Source organism: Cornus florida, unplaced genomic scaffold (genome assembly GCF_030987335.1).
Source record: "Cornus florida cultivar Cherokee Brave unplaced genomic scaffold, ASM3098733v1 CherokeeBrave_3.0.0_Hap2_Chr10, whole genome shotgun sequence".
Taxonomy (NCBI): Eukaryota; Viridiplantae; Streptophyta; class Magnoliopsida; order Cornales; family Cornaceae; genus Cornus; species Cornus florida.
The window spans coordinates 74,085,381-74,105,892 of record NW_026775580.1 but is presented as its reverse complement, the minus strand read 5'-3'; the positions used below and the strand labels follow the sequence as shown (position 1 = coordinate 74,105,892).

The following is a 20,512-nucleotide window of genomic DNA, read 5'->3' as shown; positions in this document are numbered from 1 at the left end:
AAATAGTAACGCATAGTAATTTTTAAAGTACTACATCATATATATATATATATATATATATATATATTATTCACCGTGTCCCCGCCGTGTCTGTGTCCTAATTTTTTTGAATTTGCCGTGTCGCCGTGTCAGTGTCGTGTCGTGTCGTATTCATGTCTCGTATTCGTGTCCGTGCTTCTTAGTTGGTGGTGTATTTGGAGAGAGAGAAATAACAGAAATTTTGAAGGAAAGGAATCGTCTTTAGCAAACTTAAAATCCTATATTCTTCGTTCTTTTTTCAGTTATGCAAGAGGCAGCGCTTGCTCCTTGATTGATGATTTGTTTGATCTTTTGAACTTTGTTGGTTCTTAGGTCTTTCGTTTTTGTGTATTAGGGATGCGTTCCCCTTTTGAACGCTTTTTTTAATATATTTTTTACTTATAAAAAAAAATAAAAAATGATTAAATGTAAATAAGCCGCTATGGTTAGCATTGTTATTATTATTATTATTTGATAAATAAGAGCATTGCTAGTATTATTTGACAAGATCTTGAACTAAGGTATTCAATATATTTGGTTTCTGTGGCCACTAAAGTTATCTAATCCAAATTTTATTTTATGAAAATTATACCAAGTAACCAATGTTTGCCTAAGGGGGAGAATGATAATTCATAAGAAGGCTGGTGATGGCGATCAATGGTAGAAATCTTTCCTTTCTTCTGTTTGAGTCTGTTCTTGTCCTACATCAGTTTTTGGTATCAAAGCCTTAGTAGACATTATGTTTATTCGATCGGGCAATGAAACATTGGATAACAATCAGGAGATTGAGTTGCTGTCACATATTTTGGAACAACTTAAAGGGCTAAATGCTCGATGCGATAAGATAGGAGCTCGAATTTCGTGGCCTTTTAACAAATTGGCAGCCCTTGAACAAGGATCTGCATTTGGTACTAATGATGGCAGAAACAGCGAGCAACAACCTCCTTTGCACTCTCAGCAAAGGTGTAATTTGAAGGCTGATCCACCACTCCATCCCATGTTGGAGTTTCCAAGAAATCCATTAGAGGTGAATCATCATGAGCCACATGATGTTGCTGGAGATATTACAAAGAAGTTAAGTGATAGAACTCGCCGCACACAAACAACAACAATGCTGCCAAATGGTGGATTAAAACCATCTTTCTCTGACATGGCTGATCTTGAAGGAAAGAGTACTATGGCTAGCAAGGTTAATGAGAACCTGCTTGACCATGGAACCTACAACATTGATGATCCGGAAGAGGATGAAGAGAATGTTCCATCCATCTCTATTGGGAGGCACATCCTCGCAGCCCCTAATGTTGAAGACGAAGATGGGATGCTCACAAGTCACCTCTAATTTTCAGATGCAAGTTTATTGTGGAAATTAAGCTCGGAAGCCTATTATTGATGGCGGTGGCTGCACACTTGTTGTCTCCATAGCCACGGTTGAGTGTCTCAAGCTTTCGATCCAACTACATCCACAACCCTTCAAAGTGGCTTGGATAGATGGTACTTCAGTTCCAGAAGCTTTTGGAGGGGCTTAGGGGAAGATATACTCAGTGCTATGCTGCACATAATCATTTGAAGGCTGTTGGAGTAGAATTTCCACCACAAGAGGAAAATTGTGTCGCGTTGCTTACTCCACCACAAATCCAACCAGTAGTTCTTCCTGTTTCACCATCTGAGGAAGTTGCTGTTCAAGCCTCTCTTCAGTCCAATGCTTCTGGACTCAGCTTGGCAAGGATTCTAAATGCTCAGGGACTAATAGATTGGTTAATGGAAATGCTTGGTGCCATGGATGCTCAGAATCGTGAGGGTAGGGGTGGGAGCTAGGATTTTGTGGTGGGGGGGGGGGGGGGGGGGGGGGGGGGGGGTGAAGCAACCATAAGACTAATTCAAGCCAATTTTTTTTATTTTTTATTTTTTATTTTTTATTTACCATTCGTCATAGTCATACAAATATATATCTAGTCAAAATTTTGCCAATTTATTAACTAAAAAAAAAGCAATTTAAAGACGGTTTTTTTTATTTTATTTTATAATTTTATATCAAACTTCCTTAACACATCAGATTTAAGCCAAAATTTACAAAAGTTTCAAGCAAACAATTAGACTTTAATATATAAACAAATATGAATTCGATGTAATAATAATAATACAAATTAATAATCAAGCAAAAACTGAAGCGCATAATGTGTAGTACATATTAAACTATCCATTTTTCATTATTTTCAATTATCGAATAATAGTACAATTGTATATAGAGAATAATTCAAAAGTGATGCCTCTAATCCAGAGGTCCTTTACACCAATCTTTGCCAAATATGACAAGACTCCTTTTGAACCAGTTACCAGTCTCATACTTGGAGCTACATAAAAATAAGTATAAATTGCAACATTAAAAAAGTAAATGTTGATTTTTTTTTTTAAAAAATACATAAATTATTGTTGGCACAAAGATGCCTCTCGTTCTCATCTCTTGCTATTTTGATGATTACAAACAAAGAAGAAAAGCGTATTTAAAATGTTTGTGTTAAGATGCAGAATCAGGAACATGATTAAGCCATGCAAAGGAGAGCTATGAAATGGGGTTAAAGTTATCAAGAAGGGTAGCATAGAATGGTGAGAGTTAGATTTTATGTAAGGCAAGTTAGTTCATAACATCTGGTTTAAAGCTCAACTCATATTCATCTTACATCTAATCAGGACATATGAACACAAAGCATATATCACTTAATCTAACCGATCAGATGGCAAATGTAACCGATCAGATTAGCTTCCTATCACATAGATGAAAGGAACATAATGAAAATATTTTATCTAGATGTAACCGATCCCTTCAGGGATGTAGCCGATCAAATTGATCTCATACTATCGATAGGATGACAAAAACAATGAAGTTACATTTTTTTTTTTTGATAAGTAAATGATTTTATAAAAAGAAAAAGGCGTTCAAAAGGGGAACGCATCCCTAATACAGAAACAGAATACAAAAACAGAATAAAACAAAACAGGAGTTAAGAACCCATGGAATCCAAGAAGTCAAGAAAAGCATCATTAGAAGAGCAAGAACAACCCTTCACCGAGCTAAAGATGGAGCGTAGAATAATCATTTTTAACGTCGCCAAAGAAAACTCATTGCCTTCAAAAGCTTTATTGTTCTGCTCTCTCCAAATACACCACCAAACACAACGCGGAACTGTTCTCCAGGATTCACGAGCAAGACCTCCTACATAGCAGCCCCTTCATACATTAATTACCTCCCTTGTAGACTGAGGCATAACCCAAGAAATACCGAATAACCCAAAAATCATATTCCAACAATCATGCACCATAGGGCAATGCAAGAGGAGATGATCTACGGACTCACCCTCGCTTTTACAAAGGTAGCACCTATTGACGATGATATTGCCTCTCCTCCTCAAATTGTCCAAGGTCAAGATCTTGCCCTAGACGGCGGTCCAAACAAAGAATGCCACTCGAAGGGGAGCCTTGGAACACCAAACAGTCTTCCATGGGAAATCATAACTAACAAAGTTGGAGAGGTTCAAAAACATGGACTTGACTTCGAAATTCCCGTTGGAAGAGTGAGCCCAAAGTAGAGAATAGTTACCACTGCCAACAACATCCTGATGATACAGCATATGAAGGAGAGCACATACATCCTCCATTTCCTAGTCCTGAAAAGAGCGCCTAAAGCGCACATCCCATGTGATCCCACCGTTATCAAGCTGATAGCAATCGAAAACAAGGGCGTGTCTATTGGCAGCAATACCAAAAAGTCTGGGAAAAGAGCAAGACAAAGGCTGTTCTCCACACCAAAGATCATCCCAAAAATGTACGCATCTACCATCATGAACTTTAAATCGAATATGAGAGGAAAAGACATCCCACCCTTTCCGAATATTTTTCCACATACCAACTCCGCCGCTAACAGATACTGGACAGGATGACCACCCGCCCTTTTCTTCACCAAAACGATAAGAAATAATCCTTCTCCACGGGCGATCGCGCTCCCTACCGAATCGCCACAACCACTTGTCCAAAAGAGCTCTATTAAAGGGAACCAACCTCCTGACACCTAAGCCGCCTGTTTTAATGGGCTTGCAAATCTGTGCCCAGTTCACAAGGTGATACTTAAACTCATCGCCCCTACCACCCCAAAGAAAATTCCGTTGGATTTGTTCAATCCTTTCTGCAACAGAACAAGGAATCTGGAACAAGGATAAGAAGTAAGTTGGAAGGTTCGAGAGGGTGCTCTTGATGAGAGTGACCTTACCACCCTTCAAAAGATATTGTTTCTTTCACCTCGCCAATCTCTTTTCAAACCTATCAACCATTGGGTCCCAAATCCCAGTGAAGTTACATTTTTTCTGAGATTTATCAAGTAACCGATCACTTTACCTATATAACCGATCAGATTAAAGAATGTGATGGATCAGATCACATCATATTATCGATATGACAAATCCAGTGAACTCGCATTTTTTGTGGTTTATCAAGTGATCGATTAGTTCACCAATGGATCCGATCAGATGGATCAGTTTTTAGCAAGCGCGGTGAAACAGGATTTGAACCTATCTATCACTTCCGTGATCTAACCGCTCCAACATTCCGAACAGATACAACATGTATCTGATCACTTCAGACCAAGTGATCGCATGGATGACTCATGTGACCGAACAGATGAGCAAGAAGTCAAAATTATTTTACTTCTAACGGTATTCTTGGCATTATTTCAAACTCTTATCTTATGCCATCTAAATCATCTATATAAACACATCACACGGTTCTCATAATATACACTTCTTACTCAAAGAGAGAAAATCCTTTTGATTTAAAAGAAACTTACAAGTTCAATCGTTATCTCATTTATATCATTTGAGTTTTAAACCTTTTGATATTGATTAAAAGGATCGCGAAATTCAGCAAGTAGTGAAGTACATAGGAGGTAGAGGACGAAGTGATCTTTACGCGCCGGCCAAACGCGTCGTTGATGAGCAGAGAAGGAGTACACGTGGAGATCGACGGGGTGCTCCTCCAGATTAGGCCTTATCCTTATCTCTTGATGATAAGGTAGGGGAGGATTTGTCTTTTTGGGCTGAGGATGGCAGTGTGATGGGCCAGAAGATGTCTAGACAGGCCAGGACTGGGCGTGGTCTTAATTTTGGGCTCATTCAGCCTGAACCTAATAGAGCGAATTTTGGTTTTGGACCTTTTCGATGGGCACAGAAAGGGCCGCTTAAATTCGGGCCAAGTGGGTGGATTCAGGTTGGGCCTTTTAGATCTGGGCCTAATAGAAGGGGTGCGAAAAGGGCCAAACTCTTTATTTGTCTCTTTCCCAAACATCAAACCTGGCCCTATGCCATTTAAAGAAGTACAAGCCCATGCTAAGCCTTCGACTCTTTTGCTGAAACACGAGCGGAGGATGACAGATGTCGGTCGCCATGGATCTCGGTGGACTCGGAATGAAAAACAAAAATGGGTTGCATGAGCTCACACTTCATTTCCAGGTTTGAGTTCTGATCATTCTCAAAATGCTCTCTTTACTTCTACTTCTTCTTCGGGTGGATAGGTGAATACTAGGGATGTTGTGGAGGATGTTTCGATTCAACAGAGGGGTCTTATTGGGTCTTCAGGTTCATGGTGTGATGGGTTAGAGTTGGATGTCTCAAAAGCCACAACTGGGAGTATGGGTTGTTTCAAATGGAGTAACAGTTTGCGTTTGGAAAGATCTGCACTTCAAGTTGAATAATGACTCAGCTATTGCTCTGCTTAAAGAGCTTCGGCTCTTTGCTGTGTTTGAAGGTTTGAATAGTTAATCATCTGCGAATGAGGTGATTTTGTCAACTGAACATGATGATTGGGAAATAGAGGGGAATATGCAGTTAGGAGTGGTTGATGTTCCTTCTCAGCAGCACTGTTCTAAAGATTCTTTTTCCGGGACGGATTTTGATCAATCTGAAGTGGATTTAATGGAACCTCTAGCAGTTGTACGGCCAGATTGTTTGGAGACGACCACTGATCTGGGTGTGGAATGGGTTATCGAGAATATTGGAGCAGTAAGTGAAGCTTTGGGTGTCTCTTCAGAAGGGTATGAGGAACAAACCTTGTCTATTCTTCACGAAATTATTGCAGGAAATGGTAGTACTGAACCTAATCGTGGCACAAAAGATATCAAAGTCAGAAATTCACATCGGAAAGGCGAACAGGAAGTGAAGAATCTGATTTCTTGTGTTAATTATGACAGGAAGAATGGGACGACCAAAGAAAGGGGAAGAACTAGAAGTGGTAAACGAGGAGGAGGAGGAGAATTGATCGTTTTTGGTTCTACATGAAGCTACGACTTATAACATGGAATGTTCGGGGTCTAAATGATCCGAAAAGAAGAGTTGTCAAGGTAGCTTTGAGGAAGTGGAGTGCTCATGTTGTTTGTTTACAGGAAACTAAGATGGCTGCTATCACTGTTGAGATTATCAGGAGTCTTTGGGGAGGTATGTTTGTGGAATGGGAAGTGCTGAACGCAACAGGCACTTCAGGTGGTATTTTTCTCATGTGGGATCGTAGGTGGTTGTCAAGTTTGAATTGTTGGAAGGGTATTTTTTCTGTGTCTTGTTTGTTTCAGATGGAGGGAGACAATTTTAGATGGGTGTTTTCAGGTGTTTATGGGCCTGTTACTGATAGTGACAGACCAGTCTTGTGGGAAGAGCTTTGCTATGTTAAGGATTTATGGTCATTGCCTTGGTGTTTAGGTGGGGATTTTAATTCTGTTAGGTCCCCATTTGAGAGGTCCACAGGGGGCAGGTGGTCCTCAGAAATGGCCATGTTTTCAAAATTCATTAACAGTAATTTCCTCATTGACCTACCATTGGAAGGAGCGGCCTTTACTTGGTCTAATGGTAGGGAACCGGTTACTTTTTCCTGGTTGGATAGATTTTTGATTTTTGGGGCGTGGGAAGAGCATTTCCCGGATGTCTCTCAGGCTGTTCTGGTTAGAGTCACATCTGATCATGTGCCTTTAGTTCTTGATTGTGGTGGTTTGAGTTCTAGACGCACTCCTTTCCGCTTTGAAAACATGTGGCTTAGATTCGAGGACTTTCAAGGGAAGGTTCAGTCTTGGTGGGAGGAAGCGAATTTCACAGGCTCTGCTAGTTATGTGTTAGCTAGAAAGTTTCAGTTTCTTAAAACTGAGTTAAAGAGGTGGAAAAAAGAAGTGTTTGGGAATCTTGAATGGAAGAAGAATAGAGTTCTTGCTGATATTGCTGAGCTTGATCGTCTTGATGAGGCGGGACAGAGTGGGGAATCACTACGCTCTAAAAGAGCCTGCTGAGATTGCTCTTATGGAGGAGATTTTGTGGCGCCAGAAGTCTCGGGCTTTGTGGTTAAAAGATGGGGATCATAATACAAAATTCTTTCATAGACTTACCAATGCTCACAGAAGATGTTATCACATCTGGCGTATCCGGGTCAATGGTTGTGAGTTGTAGAGGGAGGACGAGGTGCGCTGGGGGATCGTTTCTTTTTATCAGCAGCTCTACACTGAGAATTTGGATTGGAGACCTACTTTTGATGGTCTTTCTTTTAATTTTATTTCTGCATTGGATAGTGATAGGATTGAGATTCCATTCACAGAGGAGGAATTGCTTAAGGCACTTTTTAGTTGTAACGGGGACAAAGCGCCAGGGCTAGATGGGTTTACTATGCGGTTTCTTAAGGAGAGTTGGGAGGTGGTGCGAGCTGAGGTGATGGGCACCTTTTAGGATTTTTATTCTCATGGCACATTTGAGAAATCACTGAACGCATCTTTCATTGCTCTCATTCCTAACAAGGGCGGTGCCTCTGATATTAAGGAATTTCGGCTAATTAGCTTAATTGGATGTTTGTATAAGCTTATTGCGAAGGTTCTTGTCTCCAGGATGAGTAATGTTTTGGATGGTCTCATTTCAGAATCACATAATGTTTTTGTTGGTGGGAGGCAAATTTTGGATTCTGTTCTTGTTGCAGGGGAATGTGTTGACTCTAGAATAAATAGTGGGGTTCCTGGCGTTTTGTGTAAGCTTGATATCGAGAAAGCTTATGATCATGTTAATTGGAAATTTGTTCTGTATCTGCTTAGGAGGATGGGGTTTGGTGACAGGTGGATAAAATGGATTGAAACTTGTATCTCGTCAGTTATGTTTTCTGTGCTCATGAATGGTTCACCTGCGGGTTTTTTTGCTAGCTCACGTGGTCTGCGACAAGGAGACCCATTATCGTCTTTTCTTTTCCTTATTGTCATGGAAGGTATGAGCAGATTAATGAGAAAAGCGGAAGATTTGGGTTACATCAGGTGGTTCAGTGTTGGCAGAGATGTTGAACATCAGATGTAGATCTCCCATTTGTTGTTCGCGGATGATACTTTGGTTTTTTGTAATGCTGAAGTTTATCAACTCAGATATCTGAGGTGCATTCTTGCTTGCTTCCAAGCAGTTTCTGGGTTGAAGATTAATGTTGGAAAGAGTGCTTGTCCCAGTGGGGGATGTTCCAAATATTTCCTCCTTAACTGCTGTACTAGGGTGTGGAGTTGGTGTTTTTTCTCTTCCTTACTTAGGATTGCCTTTGGGAGTTTCTTCTACACGAGTTGGGAATTGGGATCCAGTGATTAGTAGATATGGGAAAAGATTGGCAGGATGGAAAAAATAGTATCCATCTAAGAATCACGGACACGGATACGGGACACGGATACGACACGACACAGACACGGCGACACGGCAAATCCAAAAAAATTAGGACACGGACACGGCGAATAGTGTGTGTGTGTATATATATATATATATATATATATATATATATATATATATATATCAGCATTAATAATTTTAAAAAAAAAACACTGATATGTTTAGGTTGGAATATATATATATATCACTGATATGTTAGTATATATATATATCAGTATCTTTAGGACACGGACACGGCGAATTGTGGCATCTTTAGGTTAGTGTATATATATATATATCAACATCTTTAGGGTAGTACAAAACAAAAAATAGAACATATCAGCATTAAAAATTAAAAAAAAAAAAAATTAACATATCAGAATTAAAAATTTAAAAAAAAAAAAAAAAATTCCAGAAAAGTGTGTCCGAGCCGTGTCCGAGCTGTCTGAGCCGTGTCCGAGCCGTGTCTGAGCTATCTGAGCCGTGTCCGAGCCGTGTCTGAAAATTAAAAAAAAAAAAAAATTCCAGACACGTTTTTTGGCGTGTCCGACACGTGTCGGGGTGTGTCCTACGCGTGTCCGTGTCCGACACGTGTTGGACACGGATTCTTCGCCCATTTTGGAGTGTCCGTGCTTCCTAGGTATCCATCTAGGGGTGGGGGTGGGGGGGGGGGGGGGGTGGTGGGGGAGTCACTTATTAAGAGTACTCTCTCATCCCTCCCTGCCTACTTTTTATCTTTGTTTCAAATTCCATGCTCTGTTGCTGAAAGGATTGAAAAAATTCAGAGGGATTTTCTTTGGGGTGGAAGGGGAGAGGAGTTTAAGTATCATCTTGTTAATTGGGATCATGTCTGCTACCCGTCGAGGTTAGGCGGGTTAGGCATTCGAAAAATCATTCCTTTTAATCGTGCTCTCTTGGGAAAGTGGTTATGGAGATTTGGAAAGGAATGCCATCGTCAGTGGAGAAGAGTTGTCTCGTGTCGTTTTGGTGGGGAAAGTGGGGGCTGGTCATCTCTTCCAGTCACTATTATGGGAGGCGTTGGTGTGTGGAAATTCATTCGAAAGGGCTGGGATGTTTTCTCTACACACATTAGATTCAAAGTTCGTGATGGCGGACATGTCCGTTTTTGGGAGGACCTTTGGTGCGGAGATCAGTTGCTATCTCACTCTTTTCCTAAACTTTACAGTATTACAGCCAATAAGCATGTCTATGTGATTGATTGTTATCAACTTGATAACAATGGAGTTACGTGGGATGTGCGGTTTAGGCACCCCTTTCAGGATTGGGAAATGGAGGAAGCTTGTATTGTTTTGGATACGTTGTATAGGCAGAAGGATATTAGCAGAGGGTGTGATGATATTTTGTGGGTTCCTTTAGCTCATGGTAGGTATACTGTCCGATCCATGTTCTTGTGTTTGTCCAATTTTGTTGGTCACGAGTTTCCTTGGAAGTCTATTTGGCGTTCTAAAGCTCCTCTTCGAATCGCATTCTTCGTTTGTACTGCCACATTTGGAAAGATTTTGACATTGGACAATTTGAGAAAGAGAGGCAACATCATTGTTAATTGGTGTTGTTTATGTAAAGCTGATAGTGAATTCGTGGATCATATTCTTTTACATTGTCCTGTGGCGTATGATTGTTGGAGCTTTATTTTTTGCATGTTTAGCGTTTTTTGGGTAATGCTTAAGCATTCCTCACAATTGATTAACGCTTAGAGAAGGTGTCCTGTTAAAGAACAAGCTCGTGATTATTGGAGGATTGTTCCACATTGTGTCTAGTAGTGTTTGTAGCGTGAGAGAAATAACAGATCCTTTAAAGGAAAAGAATCGTCTTTAGCTAATTTAAAAATTCATATTCTTCGTTCTTTGTTTTGTTATGTAAGAGGAAATGCATGCTCCTCGATTGATGATTTCTTTGATCTCTTGGATTCTGTTGGTCCTTAGATCTTTTTTCTTCTTGTATTTGGGATGCGTTCCCCTTTTGAACGCCTTAATAATAATAATATTGCCTGTGTTTACCTATTAAAAAAAAAACCTTTTGCTATCTTCTAAATATGCCATAGGCTTGTGAGCATTGATCTGCGTATCATATTCTGAGAGTTTCTTTGTTCTTCAATCTTATATTTCAAATATTGTTGTAAGGGTTGATTTAACCCAGAAGAAGTCTAAGAGAGGTTTGTTCTCTTAGCAAGACGATTTAGAAGCGGTGTGCTTCTTGTACCGGTTTGCTCTCCACTCTTAAGGAGGTGCCATATTGGGTTTTGGGAAGTCTCGGGAGGGATCTTGAGCCGAGGAGTATGAATTTCTGAACCTCGCTAAATCGTTGTGTTATGAGTTTTCTTCTCTCTCTCTTTATTTGCTTTATGTTTAAGTTCATTTTATCTCTCCATGTTCATTTAGTATAATCTGAAATATTAATTGATCAGCACAATTAAAATTTCTAATTAATTGGTATTGTTCAAAAAAATCGTTTTGGGTAACAATTAAATGTATAAAAAAATATGATTATATACTCCCTCCGTCCCAAAATAGCACAGTTCCCAAAATAGACAACTATTTTGGAATAGATGGAGTAATTTATATAGTATTCGAGAATCTGATGTATTCGTTACTTACTTTTGATCTCAACTCAAAAGTGAGATTTTTTTATTATTTTTTTATCCCAACAAAAAAATGTGAGAGTTTTTTTTTATTTTGCAAGTTGGAACCGAATCTCTGAATTAATTAATAAATTTTGGGTTTAAGTATATATTGATAAAATGAGATTTTTGTTTAATTGATTGATAATATTATATACTCTAAGTTATGTGTATATATATATATTGCTAATCCACTGGTTTAGAAATAATGTATAGAAGAGTAATTGAAACAAAAAAGTTTTTAATATTGACAAAAGCTTCAAACTGAAAAGCGAAACAGAAGATAAAAGGAGAAAGAAATGGAACTTACATATTCACATCCGTTTCACCTTATTATAAAAAATAAATTTAAAATTCTTATTTAGGCATTAGCTTGAAACAACTAGCCTATCACTATCCGATAGTTAGCATATACAACTACACAAAGCTTGAGTATATATTATATATACACACACAATCTTATTATATTGCAAATGAATTTGAGCCTAAATTTGTTAAAGGCCCATTAGAGAAAAAATAAATTTTTTTTTGGGGTGGGGGGCATGGCCCTCCCCAGCCCCGCCTCCCTCCGCCCCTGCGTAAGGGCACAAAGCAAGGGGTGATTGTTGACATTGTTGATCAGTGTCATTCTCTCCAAAACCATGTTGCGATACTTGCTAACAATACCGCAGATGAGGAGCTTCTATGCAAGAAATTTGCGTTGAATGATAATATGCAGCGTGTTCTTTGCCACCACGTTAACATTGCAAAAAGAAACCTGAGCGTGGAAGTTAGAATGATAGAGAATCATGAGTCAAGAGATTCTTTTGTCTTGCCTAGAACTATTGTAGGACATGATGCTATATCTATTGTTGTGAATCGTTTTTCAGAAATGACACATTTCCTCGAGTTATAGGACTTCTGATTCTGTCTACATTGCTAAACCTTTTTTCCAAGACGTTGTTCGTCTTCATGGGTTGCACAACACAATTGTTTCTGCTCGAGATGTGAAGTTACGAGTTATTTTTGGCGCAAATTATGGAGTTTGCTGAATACAAGGCTGGACTTTTCTTGTTCTTTTCACACGCAAATTGATGGCCAAATCGAGGTTTTTAATTGCAGCCTGGGTGACTTGCTTTGTTGCCTTGTTGGTAACCATATTACTAGTTGGGACTTGGGACCAGATTCTTCCTATGGCTGAATATGCATACAACAGTTCTGTAAAAAGGACCATTGGGCGCGGCCCCTTTGAAATTGTGGCAGGTTTACATCCTAGGAAGCTAATTGATTCAGTACCTTTACTAATTCAGGCACGCCCTAGTGCTGAAGCTGATGCTTTTAGTAAGCATATCCAAGATATTCGTGTTAAAGTTCAAAGGAAGACTGCAATAAGCAATGAGAGTCGGAACGCAAAAGCTGATTTTTAGAGTGGTTATCAGAAGTTCCTTGTTACATGGAGGGACCGCCCAATTTTTTATTTTACTTGGATTGCTGATAGTGAGTTACAATATCTAGCTCCAGATCTTTATGAACAATTTCATCCCTTTAACTCGTCAGAGTCGAGTTTTTCCAAGTCGGAGAGAATTGATGGAGATCAATGGCAAAAATCTTTAAAGGTGTATAAAAGGCGCCAAAAGGAGGAATTCTAAGATTCGAGCTGGCATATGCTAGATAATATGGGTCCACATGGAGTTTGAATAATTGGGAGATTTGGTCAACCTTTAGTTACTTTAATTATGCTATTCGGTAAGTATTGATTACCTTAATTATGGGGGTAATCCAAGGGTCAATTGATTGCCTCAATTATGGGGTAATCCTAGAATCAAATATTGATTACCTTAATTATTGGGTGATTACTTTTATTTTGTTAGAGTCAAGTATTGATTACCTCAATTATTGGGTGATTACTTTTATTTTGTTAGAGTCAAGTATTGATTGCCTCAATTAGGGGTAATCGAAGGGTCATAAGATGCTATAAAATGGGTAGAATGTAATCTTGGTGAATCAATCAATGAATGAATAAAAAAATATCTTTAGAGGTTTCTCATGAGTGATTCACAAATTCTGAGGGTGTGAGACCTTCTCTAGGTGTGATACTTAGGCCCAGCTGGAGTGATTCCAATAGGTTTTTCTTTGTTATTTTCAATCCTTCTTCTCTACTAACAACTCTTGAACAATAGTTTTGTTGATCTGAATTTCCAGCCCACAACTCTTATTTCCTTTCTTTTGTTTGAGTCCGTTCTTGTCCTACATCAGTTTTTTATGATATGATAGTTCCCTTGATGGGATCATGGGAGGGATCTTATAAAATTTTCATATATATATATATAGATATATATATTGGTATAGATCTCACACGGATGCTCCATACTTAGTCTTGCCCCATTCAGAGACGTGAGCAAAAGTGGAGAGGGTGGAAGATCAAAGTAGAGGTAGGATCTATCTGGATATTGATGGGCAAAGCAAATGTTGGATTCATTCATAATCTGACTTCCTTCTGAGTTTATTAATGGATTCCGCTGGTATGTTTAAATAGTTAATTATTATCATTGTGTCTTATGCATGTGCACGGGTTCCTAATTCAGTTTACACTCTAGAGCACATTTACAAAATCGATGATTTTATTTTAAAATTATGAAAACATTCAATATTTGTTTGTACACGTCAGAGAAGTATCAAGTATCAACTTTTGTTATGGAATCTGCTCCATGCAATGGTCTGTGGGTTCTCAGGTAGCAATAGTCAGTACATAAATGCCACTGAAGTGACGATAGTAATTAGAGGAGCGGCAACATATACATGCATACATATGTATAGGATAATATAGAATTAGAATGCACTAGTCTATTGAAAATTAAAGGTGACACCAATTATGAATAACTGGATAACTGTGAGTGATCTAAAATTTGTTGATTATGTGCAACATAGAAAATGAATTCATCAAGTAGTGACATGTTTTGAGTTGGGGGTACTGGGAGGACATTAACTAGGCCAAAAAGACTGCATCTAGGGGAAATTATAGTCCTTGATGAATGATAATACTCCTTCTGTCCTAAAATACTTGTCCATCTTTCTATTTTAGGATGTCCCAAAAAACATGTCGCATTCCAAAATTGGATGTACAATTTTTTATAACATTCCCAAACTATCCTTTTAACTAAACAATTGCACTAATTACGGAGCACTAAATTGTCTTTTAACAAGGACAGATTTGAAACTTCATTCTTATCAATGCAATACAAAACTATTAAAATTGCACTACCATAAAAAGTTGGATTCCCCAAGCAGGACATGTATTTGTGTGTTTTATCCCATGTTTTAGGGATTTAAAACTTCTATCGAACATCAAATTGTGTTTGTCATTCACTAAACTGATACAAAACTGTTGTTATACTTATGTAGGAAGTGGACAATTTAACATGGAAATGGTGATTGGCCTGTGCTAGTCATGATTAGTGTTGTTAAAGGCACGCCTAGGCTCACACCTAGACGCGCCTAGGCTCAAGGCTTAGGTTTTGCGCCTGTTGTCATCCCAAGCTCACTGATGTTTACTAGGCGCGCGCCTCGGTTGCTCCTTGTCCTGTTTGTGAGGTGCGCCTAGGCGCGCCTCACTGATATTTGTTTAAAAAAATACGATTGTTCTATTTCTTAAGCCAAAAGGGGTACTTTTGGCAACTTAATAAGCAAAAAAAGAAAGCTCAATCATACGATATAAGGAACTTTTGTTCAAAAGAATAAAAAAAATAAGAAAGCCCAAGAGTAAGTGTTAACCGAACAACGATAGAATGAGATTGTGAGACGAAGACAAAGCCCTAGTTGCAGAGATGAACGACGATGCCACGTCAGTTCTTTCTTCTTCTTCTTCTTCTTCTTTTTTTTTTTTTTTTTTTTTTTTTTTTTTGTCGTCTAGATCTCTCCTCTCTTCTTATCTTTGTTTACATCTCTCTCTTTGTTCTGTTCTCTCATCTTTCTGTCTTTTTTTTTTTTTTTTGTTAACATATTTATTTCTTTTTGTGCTTTGTTTTGCCATTCAAAAAACACATTTTGCTTTGCCTTTGAAGAAAACAAATTTGTACTCTGTTTTATGGTTGTTGGATGCTTGTATAGTTGATGGATTTACTTTTTTATATTTAATATTAATTTTTAGAATATTGATATGACTTATGAGATATGAATGTTATTATGGTAGTTTAAATTTTCAATTGTGCGCCTCACTTTACTCAGGCGCGCGCCTCGCGCCTAGACTCCAAAAGACCTCTAGCGCCTTGGTGCGGCTTGGGCCTTTAATAACTATGGTCATGATGTAAATTCTGGACCTTTTGCAAGAAACAATTTATATTTGCTTTATTCTATTTTATATTGAATCTAGTGTGGCATCTCTATTGTAGGTCAACTACTGCAAGGAAGTTAGTTGTGAATCATCTGGGATAGTTGCTAAGACTTGCCATGTAAACCACATTGGTTCTTTTTTGTCATGTAAATATGATGTCCAACAACTAGCAAGTGGCAAGACTTTTTGTGGTAGAAAAGTTGGAAATTATAGATTTGATTGTATGCTGGAGTAAAGTCTCTTTCCTTTCTTTCCAATTTCTTGGAAGTGTGATGAAAATTGTAGGTCAGAATAGATATTATTTTGATGGAATTTTAGACAACACAATGACATATGCAAAAGTTCCTTACTTGAGCATCAGTTGATTTGAAATTTATGGGTTGCCGACTCATACTCAAAAGACGTTATAACAACTGTCAACTTGTGTTTCTTAAAAATATGGCCATTATTTAATCAATGGTTATTCAATTAGATAAGGAATGCTCGACTCTGATCGATGATAATTGGACTATGTTATTTATTTATTTATATTTATTTTATGGGGTGGGGGCTGGGGACAGACAAGGACAGGTTTGGATTGTAGAAGTGTGGAAATTTAAACAAATAATGACAAAGTAAGATGTTTTATACTTGATTATTCAAGGATTTATCATACTATGAATGAGAACGTACTTCTATTGTTATATCACTCCTTGTGGGAGGTTTTTATTGGTAAACACAAAAAGATGTTCAGTTGAACTAGACTTGATTCATAGCCTGCCATTGTAAAGTGGTGAGGATTTCTTGTGTTTACATTTTTCTTAAAGAAAGAGAAATAATTAGGCTAACTAATATGGGATAGAATAATTTGACTTGATTGAAAAATTAAATATTATGGGAGAAATGATTTCAATAGCAAAGAATGAAATAAGAGAACAGATATGACTGATCCCATTTACATGGGATAAAGGGAAGGATAGTGGTGATGATCCCAAACTAATCAAAAAAGAAAAGAAAAGAAAAAAGATAATGATCCCAACTTGATCAATGTGACTATTTGGCTTGAATAAGATTGCCCTTCACTACGTTCTTCTTCTTCTTATTTTTTTATTTTGTTGACTTTTACTACATTCTTCATATAGCATATTTAACAATTTTTTGTCATCGAATACTTATGGTTTACCTTTAAATTTGGTTTGAACCTGAATTTTGATCTACTGTAGGAGATCAAATTTAAATGAAAATTACATCTTCATCCGTCAAATTTGGCTGACTACGTTTTTGTATTGTCAGTTTGACTTGATGTTGTGGAATGACAGGCGACTGTGGCGTAAATGTCATACTAATGCAGCTGATGATGCAATCTACATTGAGGATCTAGGTAAGTGTGTTTATGATGCATGTGTCCTCATTTTTCATTACCTTTCGTTCGAATGATAATTTTAATACAAGTTATGTGATCCAAAAGCTCTATTGCTTAGAGCCTAATGCAGTAGTATATTTTCATTGTTTAACATTTACTTCTCTGTTCATTTGCATTATCCTCATAATATGTTGTACTTTTTTTTTTTGTCATTTGAAAATATCCAATTTGAATTTTTTTGTTGGGGTGGGGGGGATTCCTATAGATTGTTACCCTATAGTTCAAAGAGAGAAAAAAAGAAAAAGAAAAAATGGAGGGGGAAATCTATAAATATTATCTCTAGGAATCCGAGTGGGATTCAAATGAAATACATAAAACATAAAATACTATTTGTTCCGATATTTGCTATGTTAAATCTATAGTTGTTGCAATGAATGCATGAAACATAGTTACTATTTGTTCGGAGATTTTTATTTTTTTATTTTTTTTTATAGATGGAGATTTGGTATGTTCAATCTATTGTTGTTGCATAATATTGCTTATTATTATTATTATAAAATTTGGATTCTTAATTTTTTAAGACCAAACTTGGACTTGGAACGGATATCAAGAAATGTTCATGAAAAGAGCAAGAAATTGACGTTGCGGGTTACAAGTATTAATTCATTCAACAAGTGAATCAGAAGGTAGTGCAAATATTAGTTGAAGTTACATTTCTTATCCATTATTGAAGTGTTAATGCTTTTATTTATTTATTTGATAAGTACATATCATAGAAAAGTGTTCAAATGGGGAGTGCATCCCAAATCCAAAGCTCACAGCCAAAACAATATGCCATATCCTCAATCTATCCACAAAAATCATCGTATCCTCTACAAATTTACAATTTTGACCATTTATCGTTAAAACTGACAAAATAGGAATAGAGAATTTGAGTGCTTAAATAGGAGTCTTCTCCCCACCAGAAGTTCTCTTATTCCTCCTCTCTCTACCAAATACCCTACCACAAGCAAAGAGGAGCAACAATCCAAGCAATTCGAGCTTGCTTCCCTGCTGTACATCTTCTTCAATATATGAACATACTCTTTGTAGAATATGGCATGACCAAAGAAACATCGAACCAGACAAGAATAAAGCCCCATCCATCCCTAGTCACGGGCAATGCAAGAGTAGATGGTTCACCAACTCCTCATCCTTCTTACACATGCAGCACCAGTTGACGATTATCTGAAGCTTTCTCCGGAGGTTATCAATGGTCAGAATCCTCCATAAAGTTGTTGTCCACCGAAAGAAAGCCACCTTTGAAGGGGCTTTGGTGCACCAAATAGCCTTCTAAGGTAAAGGCAACCCCTCCACGTTCAATAACCTCTTATGCAAGGGCGAACCTCAAATCTCCAATGAGAATCTGCCCCCTATGCCCACTCATCGCCCCTCCCCAACACCTCACACTGACGTGCTTATTATGCACATCACCCTCTGAGCTTTACAAAGTCCACCTTCCAATCTTGAAAAAGTCTCATGAATTGTATATACCAAATCGGGCTCCCGTTATGAAGACGATAACATTCAGCTATTGTAGGAAGTCTATGTGCTGCAATCCAAAACAGTCCTAGAAAAACCATCGCTAGCAGTCTCTCTCCACACCAGTCATCCACCTGAACCATATACTCCTCCCACTATTGACTCGAAACCTAACGTGTTGAGAATTCATCCCAGCCCTTCCTGATGGCTTTTACACCCCCACCCCAGTTGAAGCACGGACAAAAATCCTCTCCTTTGAAATGGGAACCAGTTCTAGCCAGTCCTCACTTTGTGGTCCAGGATGCGCCACGTATCACGTATTTGTTTGGGTTAGGAATTTTAACTGAGCTACCTTAAAGAGTTACGGAGTGTATGTATACAAATATAAAAGTGAGTTTTATATGCTATACACAATACTTAGTCCTTTATACTTAATAAAAAAATAATTTAATGATATTACTTTTTATTATGTCACATCATCTTCCACACTGCACTGTCTTCCACCAAGTCTTTCGTTTCCCTCACAAATTTTGAACTTAGCATAGGGGACCCCAAAACACAAACCCTAAAAATCAACTGGTTTTGGTCTTCATTGCTCGGAAGAAGAGGAAATTATTGATTTCTGAAGCATATTGAAGGTTTAGATCTTCAATAATCTGTACTAGGGTTTTTGATTTGTGAAATTTCAAATGGACATGCCAAGTTAATTGTAAGGTATGTTAAGTAATAAATATAAATTAAATCTCAATATAATCATAGGATGAATCACTAGTAAATTTTTATCACGGATTATGTACATCCCAAGTTGCAAGGAAGCAGAAAGAAAAAACTTGTACCCAAAGGGACATATATTGTTTGATCCAACATAGGGACATATACTTTTTTTTTTTATAAGTAAATATGAATAGAAATGAAAAGAGCGTTCAAAAGGGGAACGCGTCCGTACTACAAAAACAAAACCTAAGGACCCAGTAGGTCCAAGAAATCTATGAAAGCATCATTAGAAGAACAATGACTTCCCTTCACCCAACTAAAGATGTAACGAAGAATAAAAAGTTTTAGAGTCGCCGTGGACGACTCATTTCCTTCAAAAAGTCTGTTGTTTCGCTCTTTCCAAATGCACCACCAAACACAATGCGGGACTGTCCTCCAATATTCACGAGCAAGACCCCCCACATAGCATCCCCTCCACGCATTGATTAGGCCCCTTGAAGACCGTGGCATTACCCAATAAATATCGAATAACCCAAAGATCAGGTTCCAACCAGGGCCGGCCCTTAGATTGAAAAATTCTTGAGAGGCCCTAGGCGAACTTTAAATGTGAGGCCCTAGTAGTAGTTGATGATCCATCATTCTTGCTGCATTTGGAGGCTGGCCCATCATTCTTGCTCCATTTTGATGGCCTTAAATTTGAAGGCGAGTTTCAATTGTTACGGTTTGGTTATAAATTTTTTTTTTTGGTGGCCCATCATTCTTGAGGTCCTTTATTTGTTGCATTTTGGTTATACATTTTTTTTTTTTTTTGGTGGCCCAACATTAATGGGCCTATAAAATTTGAGGCCCCTTAAATGATTTGATGCATTTAGTTACAATTTTTTTTTTTTCCTTTTGTAGCCCATCATACATGGGTCTACAAAATTTGAGGCCCCCAAAATTCTGAGGCCCTAGGCGACCGCCTTGGTCGCCTTTGGCCAGGGCCGGCCCTGGTTCTAACAGTTAGACACCACAGGGCAGTGCACGAGGAGTTGATCCACAGACTCACCATCATTTTTGCATAGGCAACACCTGTTAACAATAATATTGCCTCTCCTCAGATTGTCCAACGTCAAAATCTTACCCCAAACGGCTGTCCATACAAAGAATGCCACTCTAAGGGGAGCCTTAGATTGCCATACTATCTTCCAAGGGAAATCAGAACTAGCAAAGTTGGAGAGGCACAAGAACATGGACCGGACATTGAATCTACCATGGGAAGAGGGAACCGTTAGGAGAGCATCATTACC

At 38.1% G+C, this 20,512-nt stretch overlaps 1 protein-coding gene across 1 annotated transcript in view; it reads left to right on the top strand.

Moving 5' to 3' along the window:
• LOC132277139 (uncharacterized) overlaps positions 1–20,512 on the top strand; it is a 63,652-nt gene that overhangs the window by 21,055 nt on the left and 22,085 nt on the right. The window contains exon 2 of the mRNA XM_059778888.1: positions 16,919–17,006. Within this exon, the coding sequence (XP_059634871.1) occupies positions 16,919–17,006 (88 nt within the window). The remainder of the gene's footprint in view (positions 1–16,918; positions 17,007–20,512) is intronic.